This window comes from Topomyia yanbarensis, chromosome 3, assembly GCF_030247195.1.
Source record: "Topomyia yanbarensis strain Yona2022 chromosome 3, ASM3024719v1, whole genome shotgun sequence".
Classification (NCBI taxonomy): domain Eukaryota; kingdom Metazoa; phylum Arthropoda; class Insecta; order Diptera; family Culicidae; genus Topomyia; species Topomyia yanbarensis.
In genome coordinates, this window is record NC_080672.1 from 8,387,219 (window position 1) to 8,407,945 (window position 20,727).

At 37.8% G+C, this 20,727-nt stretch overlaps 2 protein-coding genes across 13 annotated transcripts in view; both read left to right on the forward strand.

The window, feature by feature from the left end:
• The first annotated feature begins 4,942 nt into the window (after positions 1-4,942).
• On the forward strand, positions 4,943-8,755 carry LOC131691486 (zinc finger protein 728-like). Of its 5 annotated transcripts, none has more exons than XM_058977916.1 (3): positions 5,366-6,381; positions 6,442-6,526; positions 6,606-8,755. In XM_058977916.1, the coding sequence occupies exons 1-3, from the start codon at positions 6,368-6,370 to the stop codon at positions 7,986-7,988; spliced, it is 1,482 nt and encodes a 493-aa protein (XP_058833899.1). In that variant the 5' UTR covers positions 5,366-6,367; the 3' UTR covers positions 7,989-8,755. The 5 variants fall into 5 exon arrangements, with proteins under 5 accessions (XP_058833898.1, XP_058833899.1, XP_058833897.1 ...); XM_058977914.1 differs by having other exon boundaries at positions 5,366-6,083; positions 6,164-6,526; XM_058977915.1 differs by lacking the exons at positions 5,366-6,381; positions 6,442-6,526 and adding an exon at positions 4,943-5,082 and having other exon boundaries at positions 6,557-8,755.
• The window catches only part of LOC131691481 (zinc finger protein 208-like), a 58,390-nt gene continuing 42,648 nt past the window's right edge, over positions 4,986-20,727 (forward strand). For 3 of the 8 annotated variants that reach the window (XR_009305784.1, XR_009305783.1, XM_058977900.1), the window contains exons 1-3: positions 19,674-19,855; positions 19,925-20,084; positions 20,279-20,412. The gene's annotated coding sequence lies outside the window, so the exon portion shown is untranslated. Of the gene's footprint in view, positions 5,092-5,144; positions 5,340-19,055; positions 19,331-19,673; positions 19,856-19,924; positions 20,085-20,278; positions 20,537-20,727 lie in introns of those variants that run through there. The other 5 variants (XM_058977903.1, XM_058977904.1, XM_058977901.1 and 2 more) reach the window with 5 other exon arrangements.

Consider the following 20,727-nt stretch of genomic DNA (forward strand, 5'->3'; position numbering starts at 1 on the left):
TTCAATCAATATTATAACTATATGTTATTTCTTCTAATGAAAAGTAATATTGATGAAGAAAATATGTTTCCTACCTCTAAAATATATCCAGATGGTAAATTTCTTGTTATCTCACTAAAAATTCGTTCTTCCGGTTTCAGTTTATACTAAAATGAAATTCAGAAATTAAAATTTCGATAGAAAACATAATAGTGAGCGAAAATCATTGAATTAAAGAGTGCAGGAGTTGGCAGTAGAGATTATCCACTGATAAATCCAATTTCTAAATAAACATTTTCCGTATCTAAAACAACCAACCTAACCTCAACAATACAAAAATAATTCCGGATCTCAAAAATTCGCCATAAAATATCGAGTTCGACTAAATGTTTTGATGTCAAACGAAAGAACGAGTGTTTTCTTATCACCTGCAATTAAACTTTTTGTGAAACTATGTAACGTTTATCTTAAAACAATTAATGTAGAACAACCCTCCTATATCATCAATGCAAGAAAATATTTTCATCATCATTTGACTGGTACCAAAAATGAAATCTAGTTGGCGCATCGAGCGAAAAAGTTTCGCGTTTGAAAGCCAATTGGCGATTCTACGTTGAAACCGCTCGCAGATAGCGCTGGAAGGAAAGTGTTGCTGATTTTATTCTGTTCTGTCATAGTGCATATATTTTATGTAAACATTGGTAAAAAATGACTTTTAAACACCAAATTACCGATCAATTTGTTGATAATTGTTTATGAAAATTAAGGAAAACCATCATTTTATAAGATGATGAGTAAACATCTTGCGAAAAGAGTGTAAAACATAGTGGTTTCTAACATTATTCGCAGAGCTATATGCGCGCTGTTTTGAAATGTAATTTGTTGAGCACCGTAGCCGCCGCAACAGCATTTCCCGTTCGTCCTAAGTTAAGCTAAACCTTCATGAGATGGTGTAAATTCATGAAACTCTCCAGATCAGGCGAGGAAAGAATATATCCGGCTAATAGGAAAGTGTCAGCTTTGTATCATGCACAGCCGATCCTTCTCTCCGATAGTCTTCACTGAATCTCCTACGTAGTTCAAAATATGAAGGAGTTTGACATTGGTATTGATTGGGTCTCGGTTTCGAGTTGGAACTTTATTTATGGAACGATTTTTTATAACCACAACAATACCTCGATTACATTTCGAAGAAATATATGAGTGAAATAGTTGCAAATGGCTGTAATTTCAGAATAATTGCAAATAAAACTAAATTTCTTACTCGTTTCATTCATATTTTGGCAGTGGTAAGCTTTTTCCGAGAAGATAATGAAGATTTTGTTGTAAGCTACGACTCACTTACGGGTGAAAAAAAGCAAACTGTATCACTTTGCCAGTTCATGAGCTGAATCATAGGTGTCGCATGACTAATTTTGGCTTTGCCGCAAATCGCCAATACAGAATCAGTAGGTTTGTTCCAGTACACGGAAGTTGCTCCGGAGCAAAAAAGACTTGCTCCTTTTTACTCCGGTTTACTACTAGAAGAAGAAAAAAGAGAAAAAGAAAGTACAGGAACGATTTTCTCTCTGTTTGCTCCAGCCCGGGGACAACTTGACAGCTCCCATATATTGAACTCATAAGCAAATTTTGTGGTGATTTGGTGATATGTCATGGCGGCTCGAATGGAACAAAATTTAAAAAAGGCGCATCCCATCTATTATTTTCTATAGCTGTAAAAAATGAACAATTTAAGCATTTCTATTACCAAGTTTATTTCGCTGTTCAAATTAAAAACTGTCCATACCTTAACAGAAACATAGATTCCATTTTGGATCTAAAAATCCAAGAAAAATAAATTGATTTTCAGAAATACAAGAAGATGGCTTTCAAAATCGAGCCACTTCCACTTATATTGAAATTTCCGAAAATCTTCGAGATCGAACCAACATGAAATCCTCCGATAGACGCCGTTCAATTAGTTTTCTGTCGGGCTGGAGCTGAGTAATATGCGAAATGAATTATGAAGGAATCCGTATCAAAACCATCGCAAAATCTTTTGGACAGAATTATTGCAAAAGTCGAATAAAACTCTGGCAAGAGTCGAACATAATTGTATATGGGGCCGTACACAAATGACGTAGCTTTTTCCCCCTCGTAAATAACGTAGCATTTACCTACCCCCTTCCCCTCGTCCCATGCAAAGCGCCCGGGTGATGAAAAAAAATTACATGTTTTTCAATTATTTTAAATACATGTCCTTTCAAAATGTTTGACGACTTTTATCAACATTTTCATTATAACAGCAAATTGCGTGCAAAATAAGCCCATTTCATCACAAATATAGTGTTGATTGTTTTGATTGGAATTTTATAAGGGGAGCATAAAGAGAAGTTCTCTCAGTTCACAATCCTGCAGCTACCAATGATTCTAAGAAGCATACGTTCATCTAAATTACTAAATTTTGTTTGGTTGAATACAAAGTGAAAATTTAATTTAGCTCCCAAACTAAGTCTAATAGTTAGCAACATTAACTAACTAATGTAGCACGTTAAATCCGCATTCAAAATCTTTTCGTATTTTTGTAAACTTGTAATTCCGCGAATCGTAAAATTTACCTCGTGAAAAACCGCATCAAAAGTAACTTGTTTGAATTTAAATTTATAATAATGGAATAATGGAGGATCATTAAATTGTTTTCTCTAAACAATGGGTTTTAAACTTAATGCTACGTCGCACAACTTCTGACCCTACCCTCCCCCTCGTCACACTTCGTCACAAATTTGGTACACCCTCCCTACCCCCCAAAATGCTGAGTTATTTATGCATGGCCCCTATTCCTGGCAGCATTCTAAAACCGGGCACTACCGGTTTGCTGCCAGAATTCTGGTAAAAGCGCACAAATTCAATCCAAAACCAATTTTGCTGACTATGTAGAAAATCCGACATATTTCGTTTATATTCCCAAACAAAATTCTAGAATTCTTAACGTTCTTAATTAATTTGAAACAAGATGTCAAATGTTCTCGAATTGTTAGGCTTGGTGATTTACTTTCATTGGCCAAAATGATTTTCATTCATATTTCTCGGGCAAAAAGCACAAATGATTTACCGATTACACACTTCACACAACAATAAAACAAAAAAAACAACGACTTCCAATTAAAATTATTAATAAGATTTATGTACCTTGCTGACAGTTTCCAGTTAGTGATAAATTTATTCTCTAATAATTGTTTTCTTCATCCACATTTTGGAATACGCTTTTTCTAAATGTTGTTCTTGCTGCATTGACGGCGTTCATAACACGTAACGAAACACGCTTTTCTCTTGAAACTATTTCGTTTCATTGTGCGTGGTACTCGTACGGAGAAGGCATACTAGCGCCACCATCAAATTAGTGGTACATATATGAAACAAGCAGTCAAGTTGTCCCCAGGCTGGTTTGCTCCGGAGTACTTCCAATTTCTCCTGGTACTGGAACAAACCTAGTTTACCCCTTTAGCGCGCCCTTCTGAAAATCATTTCACGATATAGTCTTTTTGCAAACGACGAATTCTGATGGGCGAAATCACGACTGGAAATCAAATTGGGCGTATGCATTATTTTAGTTTCTGCCAACTAAAAACATACAGGAAAAGAATTCTTCATGATTTTATTATAAGGTTTAACCATAGATGCTTTAGGACAAACACTGTCATAAAATAATTTATATCTACAATAAAAGCTACATTTAGAAAAGCATCGTAGAATATTCAAATTAGTTTTTCTACATTTGAGTACATTGCGACTTAGGCCCTAATGAAAGATGTGTCAAAATACAAATCGCCCATTTTCGGAAGTTATTCGAGCTGTCAAAAAATGGGTACTTTTTGTTTCTAACAATGGGTACTATTCAACCATTTCACAATAACACGATGAGGTGATGCCAATGGGCATATTCTAGGCAAATATATGTAAGGGTCCAAATTAGGTCGGTACCCTAGTTAGTGAAAATACACCGGCCAAGAATGGCCATTGTTTCGCTGGCTAAAAGAAACAAAAATAATTTATCGCGATGAAACTACGATAGAGGATTTTTTTGGATTTGTTTTTATTTGGCCCATTTTACAGGTATACACCAGAATCAAAACAATTGATTTTGTAGTTGTTTTAATGAGAGGTTGAGGTTAAATCGGGTGGAATTTTTCCAAATGAGGTTTAATCAGGTGGAGAATCGCTGTATGCGACCAGGATTCTGAACCGGTTTTTAATTTTGAGCCAGAAATCAGTCAGACATCCGAAAAAATTTGTCTTCAAGCTGAAAAACCTGTCGTCACAACCTTTCAAATGTCTTCACATTTGGCATCGCTGGTACTGTGCAGGCAAATTTACTGTTTTTCTCTCCGCGTGTCTTTACCCAGTAAAGTTCAGCCGGAAATGAACTGGAATTCTGGCTGGTTCCAGTTCGCATTCCGGCTCCAGTGACAACCGGTTCTAACTAGAATCGGTTGTGTCACTGGAGCCGGAATGCGGACTGGACCCAGCCAGAATTCCAGTTCGTTTCCGGCTGAGCTTGAATGGGTATATTTAAAACATCGCCTTTGATTGTTTTCTTCAGCCTCCTGGCAACCCTATACCATCATATGGGGTTTGACAGCGACCAACATATATGGGGCGTTATAGCTATAAAGCCCCAAACAAAGAATTATGTTCGGCACTATACACGATATTCAAGCATTCCACACGACGTTTTGCATCTTGTGGGATGATATAATACCATCTTATTCAGAAAATCAACATTTAGTAACTAATTACAGCTTATAAACATTCGATTCAAAATTTATGTTTTGATTTTCATGGCAGTGATGCTGGCTGTACAGAGACGTCGTCCTTGACAGGAGGCTGGTTTTCTTTATTTCATTTTATTCCGTGCGTCTCTATCTTTATACATCGTCTCTTGTCAAAACGAAACGACACCAAAAATTAGTTTCCTTAACGAGCGAGCAAATTGAATTTATACTTAGAATAAACATTGAGTTTCATGGAGTATGTGAATGGATTTTTGACCTCAATTAAGATGGAGAAGGAAACTACTGAAAGGGCTAGCGATACTGTACTTGAGGCAATAATTTCACCAAATGGGTATGATATGTAAATAAACAACGGCTTGTGTTGAGCGTCAACGGATAATAATTAATTATTAGGCAATCCATTGACTGATCCATGTGCAGTTGTGTTAGTGTGAGATTGAGGTTAAATCGGGTGGATTTTTTACCAAATCAAGAGTGCTGATTCAAATGGTCCTTAGTGACAAATGTAAACAAACTGAGTTATTTGCAGCACAGCATGTGATTACAGCATAGCCAACGAATACCGAAAACCAGGATTCATTATACTCAGTATTTATCAAAATAACAAGCATTATATAAAAAGTCAAAGTTTTCATGATCATATCAAATACAAATATGTTAATACGGAATGCTCTAACGATTTTTCAAGGACATATTTTTTGCGAACATATTTCACCGTGGAATATTTAAAATTATCGGGGAATATGAATATTATTGCATTGATTCAATTACATCGAATAGTCGTGCATGGATTCGCTAAGTATATTAATGTACTATCGTTTAGTTCCAGTTTCATCAATTTCTATATACTAATAAGTGAGATATTGGAAAAAACAATTTGGTGCACATCGAATTCACGTTCATTTTCACCGAGGGTGTAAATAGGCCTTAAGTATTGAAATTGCCTTTAAATCGCATTCGCAAATTGCATTTCCTAGGGGCACAGGCGAGTTGAGTCAAACGTCAAACTTTTTAAATCGCCTGACCATGCTCGTCCGCATGTTTTTGACAGAGTGTGCACAGGCTAATTGGGAGAGAGGCGAATAGTGCGCCAAAAATACCGTATTGAGTAAACCAGTTGAACAACGCAAATAAACATTACTAGTGGTCTACTTGGAGGGGATAAGCATTGCACATCCATAGAGAAATTCAAATTTTTGCCAGTATTTTAAATCATGGTTATAATGTGTAATGTAGGGTGTATTTATTATTACAAACTAGTTTCCGAATTAATTCGTCTATTGGAGTTGATATGCACATAATTTGCAAAACAAATCCACCGATCACGATACGGTAGGTTTCCAAAATCTAATTCTAGAGAAAAAAAAATAGAACCTAAGTAACATTGAATGATACTAACACTCTCGCTTTAGAAAATACTAGTTACTACTTTAACGATCGTTAGAGAACCGATAACTGGATAATACTGAGGTTGTGAAAAACTGCGCGGAATCTTGACTTGTACTGTACTGTCAGTGGAACCGTCATCGTCAAATTAAGCGCTGCGCTCGGTTGCGTCGCTGCAGGGAGGGGAGCGGGAACAGAAGGTGTTTATTGATATTGACAACACAAGTCTGATGGATAAAATTAGGTTTGTTCCAGAACTCACTTCATGCTCCAGAGCAAAAAACTTACTCCTTTTTATTTCCAGCAAAAAGAGAAGAGCTGAATACAGAAGCGACTTTCTCTCTGTATGCTCCGGAGTACTTCTGGAACAAACCTATTGTTTCATGCAAGTAAATGTTCATTTTTTTACATTATTTTAGCGTTGGTACTAACAGCGATCGTTCAATATTATCGGATTCACATTGGAAGTTCATGGATCAGATGGACATGTCTTCGAAGCAACGGAAGCGAACCGACACTGACGTATGTGCACAAGAATCCCTTCGGAATCGTCTCCTGGGGCCACCTGTGTTAACCGATACTGACGAGCGGCTGTATAAATGCGAGATATGTGGCAAAGGATTCGTTCAAAAGTGTCTGCTTGAGCGACATATGTTAACTCACACTGGCGAGTGGTTGCACAAATGTGATATTTGTGGCAAACCATTTAATGAGGAGAATATTTTGAACAGGCACAGAAAAATTCACAGTGATGAACGACCGCATAAATGCGAGGTATGTGGCAAAGGATTCATTCAGAAGAAACACCTGAAGCAACATGTGATAACACACACTGGCGAGCGGCCGTACAAATGTCACATGTGTGACAAATCATTTGCCCGTCAGGATATCTTAACTGTGCACAGAAAGATACACAGTAATGAACGACCACATAAATGCGAGATATGTGGAAAAGGATTCATTCGAAAGTATCAGTTTGAGCAACATATGCTGACTCACACTAGCCAGTGGCCGTACAAATGCGAGATATGTAGTAAAGGATTCGTTCAGAAGTGTTTGCTTGAGCGTCATATGTTAACCCACACTGGCGAACGGCCGTTTAAATGTAATATCTGTGGCGAATCATTTTATGAGAAGAGTTACTTAAAGCTACATGTGGTAGCTCACACTGGCGATTGGCCGTATAAATGTGATATATGTAGAAAATCATTTAACCGTCAGAGTACCTTAACTTTGCACAGAAAGTTGCACAGTAATGAACGACCGCATAAATGCGAGATATGTGACAAAGGTTTCCTTCAGAAGCATCAGCTTGAGCAACATGTGGTATCTCACACTGGCGAGCGGCAGTACAAATGTGATGTATGTGGCAAATCATTTACCCATCAGAGTATCTTAACTGTGCACAGAAAGATGCATAGTAATGAACGACCACATAAATGCGAGATATGTGGCAAAGAATTCATTCAGAAGATTCACCTGAACCAACATGTGGTAACTCACACTGGCGAGCGGCAGTACAAATGTGGTGTATGTGGCAAATCATTTACCCATCAGAGTGTCTTAACTGTGCACAGAAAGATGCACAGTAATGAACGACCACATAAATGCGAGATATGTGGCAAAGAATTCATTCAGAAGATTCACCTGAAGCAACATGTGGTAACTCACAATGGCGAGTTGCCGTTCAAATGCGTGATATGTAGCAAAGGATTCGTTCAGAAGAGTCCGCTTGAGCGACATATGTTAACTCACACTGGCGAGCGGCTATACAAATGCGATATATGTGACAAATCATTTACGCATCAGAGTGCCTTAACTTCGCACAAAAAGATGCACACTAATGAATGAACGCATAAATGCGAGATATGCGACAAAGGATTCATTCTGAAGTATCTGCTTGAGCAACATGTGATAACTCACACTGGGTGAACAATTGTTTGAACAGGCACAGAAATATTCACATTAACGGTCACATAATGGAGAGTTATGTGGCAAAGAATTCTTTCTGCAACGACATTTCCTAATCCAAACTTGTGAGCGGCATGTGCATATCAACATGTGAGGAAAGTGGCAAAACATATACGTGCAAAAAATTAATTGAATTGCTCACTTCCCCCTAACTCCGCACTTTTACAGTGTGAGTGATCAAACTGCTACTGAAAACAGCGAGCTGTCAAAATACATGTATTTCAAGTGATAGAGATGGTACTCGCATAGACAGGCCGGTCGAACCAACCAGTCTATGAGAAGAGTTTATTAGAAGAATGTTAAGTGCGCAGTATGGCTCGAATCCAGTTTTTGGTGCCACAAGCAATATGTATAATAAAATGAAGGATTGAATTCAATAATAACAATATTAACCGGGAGACTAGTTTATTTACTGTGTCAAGAAAAGTATCACTCCTTTATTAGTAATTGTTGTGCTAGAAATAAATCGAAATATCAATATATGACAGCGGGTTGAAGTTTGACACCGCAATTTTATGTTACGTTTAAAGATTTTGTACTTAGTCTGTAATATTGTGTAGTAAATGTATATAATAATATTCGAAGGGTTGGTTTCGTGTAAGAATGTGCAGTAGGCATGTGCATATGGATGTGTGACCCGTGGAGTTGCGCTTATGTTTGAAGAGAAGTACTGCTAACCGTTCTAATGATATTGCAATTAATATTGGAATTGTGTACGATCAATTTTTTGAAAAAAGATTAGAGGAAAAGTCTCGGATGACAGGAACTCAATGGGGAGCACATTGCGCTGGTCCACCCATATACCGTGCACGGCCCATCCACCGACCAATTAATAGCCATTTTAATTTGTAACCAGACATGATGCACGCGCGCTATTAATTTTTGCGCGCGATATTATTACTCTCATGCTCACAAAAACGGCCCAGCGCATCCCGACCAGGAGGAAATAACTGGCCAATAACCCGAGCATACTATTTTCTGGTATCATACCAAAACCTGGTATTAATTCATTATTAATACCTCAGTGATGTATTAAGCAGGTATTGAAGAAAATTCTTCAATACCTGCTTAATACCTCAATGAGGTATTAATACTTTATATTACTATTATTTATGTATTCCAGTGATTTTACAAATACCACATCAATACCTTATTAAATACCTCTATACAGTGAATTTTGTTATTTAGTTTTGTTATTACTCAGGTATTACAATAACTCGTTTCATTATCAACTAGTTATTCGTAGTACATGTCTCAGTTATTATTTCAGGTATTTTACCTCTTATGCAAGGCTCCTTAATACCTTATTGTGGTGTTCAAGTATTGGTAATAGTATACCTGAATTTGGCATTCTAAAGTTATTTTCTTCTGCTCGGGATGCTATGTGCTTTTGCTTTTCTCACGAGAATACGCACCGCATATGCACCCTCGCAAAATAATCTGATGTGTCGCATTTTTCCCGTTCTCATCGCATTAGGCCTAGTGCGAGTTTCATGTATCCCCATCGCAGCACCAGCACGGCGCGCTCGTCTCGTGCGACTTGGATGTGAAATGGCGATGAACATCAGCTTTGTACTGGTGCGGTTCAACAAATAAATTTCCATAACGTGTTTTCAATATCTGCATACTGTGTTCGGGTTGGCAGCTGGTTATTTTTCGGTCGATCTTAGAAAACCCAAGGTTGTTTCGCTTACAGGGCACCCGGTTTGGCTTGGATTTTCATTCATCGGTACACAAACCTGCATCTAAAAAAATCGATAATTACCTATATGTTTTCGATTGTTGGATAATTTATTGACGTTTGCACTAGTGGATCGTGTGAGGAGCAGAATCCGAACAATTTTACGGTGGATGCGATACACTACACAAATCGTAAAAACTGTTTCTACAAAGTGAAGTACCACTTTTATACTAATGGTAACACATCCAGTTCATTCTGTAAGAGAAGTTAAGTTAGAAAAATTGAGCTGTCGAACGAAAATCGTCGTAAATTGGTGTTCAATTTTTATGCGTAAAATACGGAAAAATCGAATTGTGAAATTTTGCATTTTTTCAAAAATCTCGACAGGTTAAAACGGTTGATCGGTCAGCAAGGTCTATTGTGAACTTGGGAATAATATAAAAGTGTGCGAGGAATGATTATTATCTAATTACGCTGAAGGGTAATAAGTGACAACCAAGCCCTAATTAATCCCCCCTAATCTTAATAAAATTGAATCACTCCCTCTAGTTATTTCTAGTTTTAATATGTTTGTAAAATGTTCCGCTTAGTTAATAATTAATTGCCCCAATAATCTCAAAAATCTCAAAACTATATAGAAATGTGTAACACCCTAGTTTTAAGAAACATGTAAAACAAAGAAAAAAATGGCACCTTTAAGCTAACGCAAACGTGCCTTCTCAAATAAACGTATTGAATAAAAAAAAAGTGACAACCAAAACATTACATTAAACAGCATGAAATATTAAATTCATTCGTAAGTCAAAGTTTCTAGTTAAGGGGGACCTGCACCTTGTATATCTTTTTTACCGTATTGGAACGAAACTTTTTATATTCTGTTGCATTCGTTGTTGTTTCTGCCAGTCCGTAGACTCCCGAGCCAGTCAGCTCACCCATTTTAGAACCATCCGTATAGAATGATATTGTACCTTGAGGTAGTATAGGACCCCCTACATCCCATATTTGACGATCCACTATGTGGACCTCATATGAGATATCGAGGTTTCGTTTAGCCTCCATTTTATCTTGAGCTGTAGTCAAGATAGGGTTTAGTTTGAGTTTCTTTATTATACTCAGGTGACCATTTAAATCCCCATCAAATAGTGGTTTACCTTTTAGCACTCTCATAGCGGTAAGCTTGAAGCTAGTTGGTACCGCCACACGGTATTATCTTTGATTTTAGGCCTGAGTTTAGTCCGGTCTAAGACGTTAGTACCTGTCATTGCAGAAATGGCTGCATCCTGAAGCCAAATGAAAACAGTGTAAAAGGCCGCCATGTTTCTCTTGCATACATCTCAATAATTTGAATCAACTTTTCGACCTTTATGTGCAATATTATGGCCCATTACCATATGAGGGCAAGTAAGCAAGTTTTATCCCACACGAAAAACAGGTTTAATTGAGTTTTAAATGCCATTTTTTGATGTTCTTTATTGTCCTATCTAGAAGGTGCTACACGCTCATTTCAAAACGCCACATCAAAGAGTTATATTGCAGGTTAGCAGTAGTCAAATCATTTTGAAACAAACCGTAGAACGAAATTCTGGATGCAGAGCTGCATTGAATAAAAATTGTTTTCCTTTGTTAGTTTACTTAGTTAGTTGTTAGTTCATCCAAATGGTGTAAAAGTATGGAGAATCGAGGTAAAATAGGACAGGGGAATACAGAGTAAAATGGGCAGTTCGAAGAATTTTTGATTTTTTCAATAGTTAGAGACACCAAATTAACGTGACAATATTCAGAATCGATCCAGCGATGAAAACGGAAGCTGTTCTGCATATAAAATTTTTTGACGAGAAACGTCTATTTGCTGGCAAATTGAAGGTCAATAGACCTTTCTCGTCAAAAAATTTTATATGATAGGATGCTTCCTTTTTTATCCCCAATTCGTTACTGCCGATTGCCGCGATGATTTGGTACTTCTAACTATTGAAAAAATCAAAAATAGTGCAAGCTGCTCATTTAACCCCATATTCTGAATACCTATCTTGCCGTGTTTCCCCGCATTTTTACACCATTTGGATGAATTTCCTGTGGGGAATACTAAAAGGATGCCAGATCTGCATATATATTAGTAAATCTGCAGATTTTGCATTTTCACTGCAGATGTTTTGCAGATTACAAATATTTAGCAGAACAAAGCCTATGACAGCCAATTTACACACAAGCCTTCAACATTTTTGATAATTTAAAATATATACATACTACATTTCTATGTCAAATTTATTGAAGATTTTTGTAGCAATCTGCAGACTTTTATATTTTCACTGCAGGCTATTGTTTGAATAGACCTGTCATCACTGATGCTGAAATGATTCATTCATATACCTGTCAAAAACATAGAGCATTGCATGAAAATGTATAACCTCACTTTTCTGACAGTTCAGTGTGCTTGTTTACCTAAGACTTGTTTACATGGACTTTTAAAATTTACATTTCTTGAATACTTTCGATGCTCTTTGAAAGACTATCAACTCAAGAGGGATGAGGATTGGAACAATGGGAACCTGGTGCCACATTATGCAACCAATTCGAATCGACCTTTTCACACAAGCTTGAATACAATAAACCTTTCGTTTCGAGATGCGTAATGTCACCCCATACATACATTGACCAATCGGCGCTGGATGCAAAACCCGGTGGCATATGCTGAATCGTAAGATCAAGCATTGGGCTATAAAACGATTGCTTTCTGGATGATGGATAAGGATTTGTACACATTTGTTTGTTTGCTCGTGGGTTAAGTCCTAACAAGATGATCCGATTTATTACTCATTTTTAGGTGGTGAAGTTTACCTGAACTTTATAGGTAACGAATTCGGTCGATGATAAGTTGTTGAAATGATCGTTCAATGTCCATACCGAAAAACGTTTCCGTTGGTCAGAATGCCTACCAGCGTATGATAGCTGCAAACATGAGGACAACAAGGTTATCGCTTTCGAATGGAAACAATCATTTATTATTCGTGTTCAAGTTCCATTACAGCAAAAGTTTCGTCGATTGACGATTATCGCATTGTCGTTGATTTAGCCGGCAAATGCAAAACAGTGCTCGGCACTGACGATAAGGAGTAAGAAGGATTGGATAGGAGTGATAAGAATGCAGAGCATTATACATTCTGGAAGAATATCAGCACAGAGAACAGACGTCCATCTTCAGCATTCAACTTGTGTAAAATCTCTAACGGTTTCGAAGGTAGTTGGGATATCCAAACCAGGTGCGCTACTGTCGTCATGTTTTTTGTGGCTGAGTTCGACAGAATTGACAGCGGTTATTTCTCTACCCAGTCAAACTAGTCCGGAACCGGTTCGGACTTCCAGCATGAATTCCAGTTAAAATGCATCAACCGATAGAGTCGGAATCGGTTGTTTTCTTTGAGCAAGAATCCATACTGAATCCATTTAGGATTTCGAACCGGTTCCGGAATGGATTTGACGGATAGTTGAGATAAGTTGGTTTGGCGGCGCTAGTGTTTATCGTATATTAATTCAAATGTTTACACACGTTTTTTAAATATTTTTATTCGATCATGGATGTCTGTTCTCTGTGATATCAGGGAGGAGAAATTATATGTAAATTTATATTATATCCCGAGTTGCCATAATTTTTGCACCGCAATAAAGCTTTCTGCAACTGCTGTCTTGCTCAAATTGGCAGGAAATAACTAGGCAGCGAATGATAAATTGCATAGTCAATTTATTTACTTTTTCGGAAGGATAAGTAATTAGTATGTTGTGAATATATATGTGTCACCGGTGCCGTGTGTTATGGTGGTACCGGACGGAACCGTTGGTCAGCAAACCGTCCTTGTCGTACTGGTCATAGATGCGACGTTTTTTCTCATCTGATAGCACTTGACATGTTTTGAAAATCTGTCTTAACGCTCTCTACTTAGCGCAGGATACGCGAAACCGCTGCTAGCTTTCGAAAGAAAATTCCTAGCTGCTGCTACTCTATCAGTCTTTCTCTCGACTGAGGACTACAATTTCGATCGACTAAATTGTGCTATGAAAATTGTACTTCCTGGAATTTCACCTAACGAGATCAATTCATTGTGAGGAATTTCGCTGCGTTCCAATATTGCTTGCCTCTGTAGGTGATGATATGTGTGTATTCACTTCGGCAGCCAGGTCTTATGTTTTGGGTAATTTTGCTATCTTATTCTGCTGAATAAATCATCTGGCTAAAGCCTCTACGTTATACTATGGTCACTTTAAAATCGCATTGCTATTTAATCTTGTAGCTGTTGGCAAGTCAGTCCTGGCACTGTTCTCGACTAATCCTGGCACTATACCGCTGACGTCGCACTTATTACGGTGATCAAACTTGGCGAGAGCGGCAGTGGTTTCGTCGGAATTGTTCACTCGACAAGCAGGAAGTGCAAGGACTCTGCTATTTATGCCTGAGCCCCTCGTTGAAACCTTCGTCCTGTCGGAGCGTTAGCTTCGTCCGATACCGGAGCGTATTGCTGAACCGAAGCAGTCTGCTACTGGCGCTGCTTCCTTCGAATCGGAATCGCTGAATATTCCCGTTAGCCGAATGTCCAACGTGGCCGAAGGCAAACCGGTTGCAGCAACACCACCAACCGTAGCTGAAATGTTGGCCTTCCAAGTCCCTGCCATTGACATAGCGACAGACGAGTGAGGCGCAGGTTGGACCATCGGTTGACTCGGTGCCGGACAGGGCGAAACAGCTGCAACAGGAGCAGACCTAGTATGGGGTGTAAAGGTCATCAATTGCCATAGATCACCAAAATGCTCTGCGACTAACATTGTGAACAAAACAAACCAAACGAAATTGATCGCAACAACGATAAAATAATCTAAATTCTACCCAAACATTTGAAAATGAGAAAAAGGCAAAAGAAGTTTTGGTCGAATTCATTATAATTCTATTTAAAAATTGAATACTGTTTTATTTAGTTTGATTGCGCATATTGTTTACATCAGTCACACCCCTTAATTCATTGAGTACGTATTTCACTGCCTTTATAATCCTTTTGGAATCAGTTACAATAATCCTTTATAATCATTTTATAATAAGTGTATTGCTAGTTAGGACTTTTATATCAGCCAGGCTCTTTTATAATTTGTTATAAAATCATTATCAAAATTCTTCATAATCCATTGTTGCGTTATGTTTATGTACGTGGCCAGATAGATAGTTTTTAACTGGGATGGAACGTGTGGATACGAAAAAACCTAATGTCAATTGTAGCCAGGGGGAGCTGTCAAATGCAGCCAAAGGGAACCGTCAAATGCAGTCAGGGGGGACTGTCAAATGTAGCCAGTCCATTTAAAATATGTGAGGAAGAAAGCCACTATGCAAGACAAGAGATAAAATGAACAGAAAAAAGAAAAAGAAAACATCTATCCACAGGTTCTGTCCCAGGATTTTAATAGAGAACATCAAAATTCGATTTGTTTGCATTTGGCAGTAGGCCTTTTTCAAATGTTTGGCTAGAAATTCCTTGCTTCTTCAATGAATCATGTACAAGAAAAGTAAAAATGTTAAATTTCACGGGACAATGTATGATGCCGACATCAATTAAAAAATACAGCTGAGTGACCTTGTTGGGAAAGTGTTAACATTTGGCAGCGAACCAAACCAAGTTTCTCATACTATGATCGAATCAACAAAAATTCCAAGATCATGTAAACAATCTCTTTGAACTGTCAAAAAAGTGAGGTTAAACATTACCGTGCAACGTTCTCCACCGAGAGGTTCACTTTAGTTTGTTTACATAACCCAAAGAGAATAGTGAAAGAGACGCAGAGTGAAAATCAGTCAAAACGGCAACACTCCCTTTACGATGATTTCAACACTAGAATTTGGCAACCGTTTCCAAAGGCAGCACTTTAAATGACTCCTATTATATTTTGAAAACAAACCTTTTGTCGATCGTTGGATTTGTTTATCAAACGATGTGCATTTCGAAACAAAGAGATGAAATAATTCTAAAACTTGTTTTTACTCATACATAGACTCTAGAATGCACCTTACAATCACGATTGCACTAAATTCTGACGAAAATTCAAATTTTTTTTTGATAGATTTACAATACTTATCTCCTCCAACTCAGGCATGAGTAATGTTTATTTACATTGCACGATTGGTCTGCTCAATAAGGTATTTTTGGCTTCACACTATTCGTCTCTTTTCCTATTCTCTTTGACATAACCAATGAACTTTGTACCGCGACTCACCACTTCATTTGCCGCGTTGCCAGGAAGCCAAGGAAAAATATACAAAACAGTGCTGCCCAAACACATATTTTGAGTCACACCATTCTTGCAATGGTGAAAAAATACTCAACATTCTTGCATTTTTCAAATTTAAAAAAATCATTAAAAAATCACGATAGCTCTAAAAAGTCTCATTTCAGCGGAAATATTCTTAAAAATGTGTAGTATTTTGAATAAAAATAAGAAAAAAGGGGGTTAGGTCGGACGAGAAAGGTCTATTAGCGCATCCGAGTCAGCCAATAAGCATACTGTCAAAATTCACTTTGGGAGAAAATTCCAGACAAACCGTAACTTATCGAGATTGGATGTTAACGTTTTATGAAACAGAAAAGTTTTCTCTTTCGTTTACTGCTGTGATTTATACTGTGGTTCTCACTGGAAATTAGCAAAAATAGCGAAGAAATAAGATAGCGACAAGATTGCCACAAGATTGCGAAACCGCCATTTTTAAGATTTAACCTGTTCAATTCCGCAAAGTTACAAAAATATAAATTTAATTAATCTTTATATGAACAGTTTTCGAACGACTATTGGTCTTGACCCAAGAAAAAACTTAGGAGTATGCAAAGGAATCGATGTAGGAATCAAAAAGGCACACTAAGCAATAAATTAAGTGGGTACCAAACAATAGTAGCAAATAATTCTCGGGTGTTTTTTGTAAACGGCCAATAAGCATGCTGTCAAAATTCACCTTGCGAGAAAATTCCGGGCAAACCGTAGATCGCCGAGAATGGATGTTAACATTTTATGAAAGAGAAAAGTTTTCTCTTTCGTCTGCTGTTGTAATATATAATCGGTGATTAATGGTTTGTCCAAAATCACCTCTCAAAGTGAATTTTGACAGTATGCTTATTGGCCCGTTTCCAAAAACCGCGAGGATTTCCAACAGGCGCTCAACAGGTATAAGGGGTGAATAAATCCATGAACTGTCAATTCATGACCGTCTGATTCCTGACCAACAGGGCCTATATATTTCTTGATGTTTGTTCTAGACTGGACGGATGGAGCAAACAGGGTATATTTTCAATTATTTCGCCATTTTGAATTGATCGCATGCTAATCTTCGGTGAAAAGCACAATAATCGGCGATTAATCGTTTTTGTCTATAACTTTCTCTCAAAGTGGACATTGACAGCATGCTTATTGGCCCTTTTCAAAAAAAACGCGAGAATTTAAGTTGAGCTTGAGTTGGAAAATCTCAGGGATGCACCTGGCGCACAGATTTATCTGTGTTTCACAGATTTTCAATATGCTGCACAGATTGCAAAAACTGCACAGATTTCCAGTTTTCTGTTATTATGCACAGATTGCCACAGCTTTTTTCTACAATGCATGGATTAGCACAGATTCCTAAATTCTCGACAAACATATGATTACGGCTTAAAAGCCAACTGTCATAATTCACTTTGAGCGGAAATTCTGGACAAACCGTCATTCACTAATCACAGATGTTGGTAGCAAACAAAAGAGAAAAGTTTTCTCTTTCATAAACTGCGTTGAACTGTGTTAGGTTTGTCCGGAATTTCCTTTCGAACAGAATTTTGACAGTTGGCTTTTACGCCGTAATCATATGTTTGTCGAGATTTTTAAATTTTTTACCATGCGCTTAATTCTTGTGTTCAGCACCATTTGTACGTTTTCCGTTACACAGATAGGCACAGATTTTTAAACGGGCCGCGCACAGATTTTTCAAAATGTCACCTGGCATCCCTGGAAAATCTGTTATTTTACACTGTATAGAGTACTTGACAATCTGTAACTGTATTAGTGTGTTCAACGAGGAAAATAACGACGCTCGCTGCGAGGTGTACAGGTGTCCACATTTTTTTATAAGTGTGCGTCGACTGTCACTTTTTTCGAGCAAACAAGAAGACATGAAGGAGAACACAAAAGCACGTGCACGTCCCATACTTCATTCTGATTGGTTAGTGATGTAAACATTTGCGCTTTTGCGATCCCGGACGCCATACTTATTTTCACCACGTGCTTACAAGCTTCGTTTCGATTGGTCAGTTTGTTAATTATGTGCTTCGCGGTACTGGGGCGCCATGATTAATTTCACTAGCAACAAACCAACACACTCAAATATAGCGAATGTGAACACCTATACCATCTCGCCTTCGCTGAATCCTTCTGGATCCCAGTCAAAACGGGCAAGTTGCTGGCTAGCGGGGGGCTATTTGCCAACTCGGATGCGCTAATTGCCCTACAATTTGCCAGCAAATTGCTGGCAATAAGGGGGCTATTTTATATGCAACATTTGGGCGATTTGCCGCCGTCATTTTTTTGCCGCTATATCCGCCCTTAAATCGCCCAGGGAAGGCGCCATTTAATCGCCCTTAATTGCCTGATATGAAAATTAAAAATAATAAATATTTTCGGATTCACTATCTACTCACATAAATTTATCGGTACACTAGGTAATCACCACCAGACTATAGGAAGAATCGATGGTGAAATTCGTATTGCTCACCAAAACTTACCACAATCTGACTTTCATTTAGACTCAGAGATCTTGTTCCACTATACTTACACACGATTCCACAATTTTTCACATTCGTAGGCTAAATTAAGTTCACTAAACAAACAAAATACAAGCGGGAACGCGCCAATTGCTTAAAAAAAAACAATTAAGCCAAAAATGAACCGCCATGTTTGAAAAACGCAAAAACAACCAAGTCCATTTCAGGCGCCAGAAAATTTGTCTAAGTATTGTAATTGCCTTTAAATCGCATTCGCAAATTGCATTTGTTCCTAGGGGCAATTAGCACAGGCGAGTTGAGTCAAACGTCAAACTTTTTAAATCGCCTGACCATGTTCGTCCGCATTTTTTTTGACAGGGTAAAGACTCGACACGTCAATCGTTTGTTTACCATTTATCTGTCAGTGTCATTCCAATCGAGCACGAGACCTGTCAATGGCCCTCGTTCCAGGAGGATTCGAAGCGATTTTCTTCGGATTGCGGGCTTTTGACAGGTCTCGTGCTCGATTGTAATGACACTTACTGATAAAAAATAAGAATAAGATAGATTTGGCGAGTCTTTATCCAGAGGGATTCAACGTCTTTAGAGGAAAACAAATCGGAAATAACTTTTCGGTCGTACTATTTTCACGATGGAACCTTACCAACCAGTATTGTACGCGTTCGGAATAAGTTTTCCAGCGGCGTAGAGCATTTCAACACCACTATGAATAGTTCAGACGAGCTTTTTCAAACGTTTAATTCGGTTGACAGTTTTACATATGACAGCTGGAGGTAAACAAATCCCCCAAGTGGTATGTGTGAAATGATTTGCATAGAACTCTATATCAAATTAATAAAGTCACAGATAACAGACGTTTAGGCTAGAACAAAATTTCTTCAAAAACCTGTGTAAACTTTCAAATTGATAAACGTTGGAAATCCGTGTTTCACTATTGCCATCTGCGCAACTGTTTGCTACACGTGTTTGACAGCTGCACTCTAACTGCATTGTATCGATCACTGCGCCATCTACAAACGTTTGCCAAACGTGTTTCAGACGTCTGATTTTCAGTAGCGGGTATTTACACATGATTCAAATCGAGCCTAAACGTCTGTTATCTGTGATAAAGTCTTTAGAGTCTCTTAGAGTAGTTTTTCTTGGTTAAAATTCATTTTTCGATAATTTACCATTAAAAATAAGGGTCACATCGATTTCAACTGCTAATAAATTAGAATAGTTGTGCGTGCTGCTAATGGTATATTGGATGCGATAGTTGTTTTGATTCATTTGACTCAAAGCAGGTCAATTATTGGCAGGTCGAAAATCACATATAATATGTATATATGGTTCATAAAATTTTGATTTCGTATCTTTGTTTATTATAGGCGAATGACCAATAGGGTAAAACCTCAATAAACAACAATTGCCTTTATATCGGAAGTTCAGCACAGTTTAGTTACCTCTTGAAAGGTAATTGGGATATCATCACGAGGCATCACAGGATTGAATGATTTGAAATGATCGACATCTATTTGGGATATGCAGGTATGGTGGCGCTAGTGTTTAAACGAATATTATTTGTTTACGACATATTTGTTACAAAATACTTGTTTTTTTTTCTTTAATTTGTAATTTGTAGTTTTATTGCATACGAAAATCTGCTAGTTTACACTGTACATTTCTTTGTGAATGTCTTCAATGAACAACACAAATCTGATATTTTGTTTCATTTTTGTTAGCATTGGTTCCACTGGTAATGACAACGTATTAGTATTCTCAGCCTAGATTTATGTATTAGACCGACATGTCTGCTAAGCAACGGAAGCGAACCGACAGTGAACTGCGAGGACAAGAACGGCCCCATAATTGTGAGGTATGTGATAAAAAATTCCTTCGGCAGCATCAGCTAAAGAAACATGCGTTAACCCACACCGGTGAGCGACCGTTTAAATGTGAAATATGCGGAAAATCATTTATCATGAAGTATCTATACTATCGTAACAGTTCTAGTTTTGCTAGATTTCAGTCTTGGTTTGGCAGCCCTGTCGGATTTTTGCGCGCATCCTGTCGGGTTAGTTGAATTAGGGCGAACTCGGTTTCGCTCGCGTTTTCTGGCAAATTTTGACAGGAACCGAGCATAACTCGGGAATAAACCGTGCAAAGACCTACCTGGTAGAATTTAGCACGA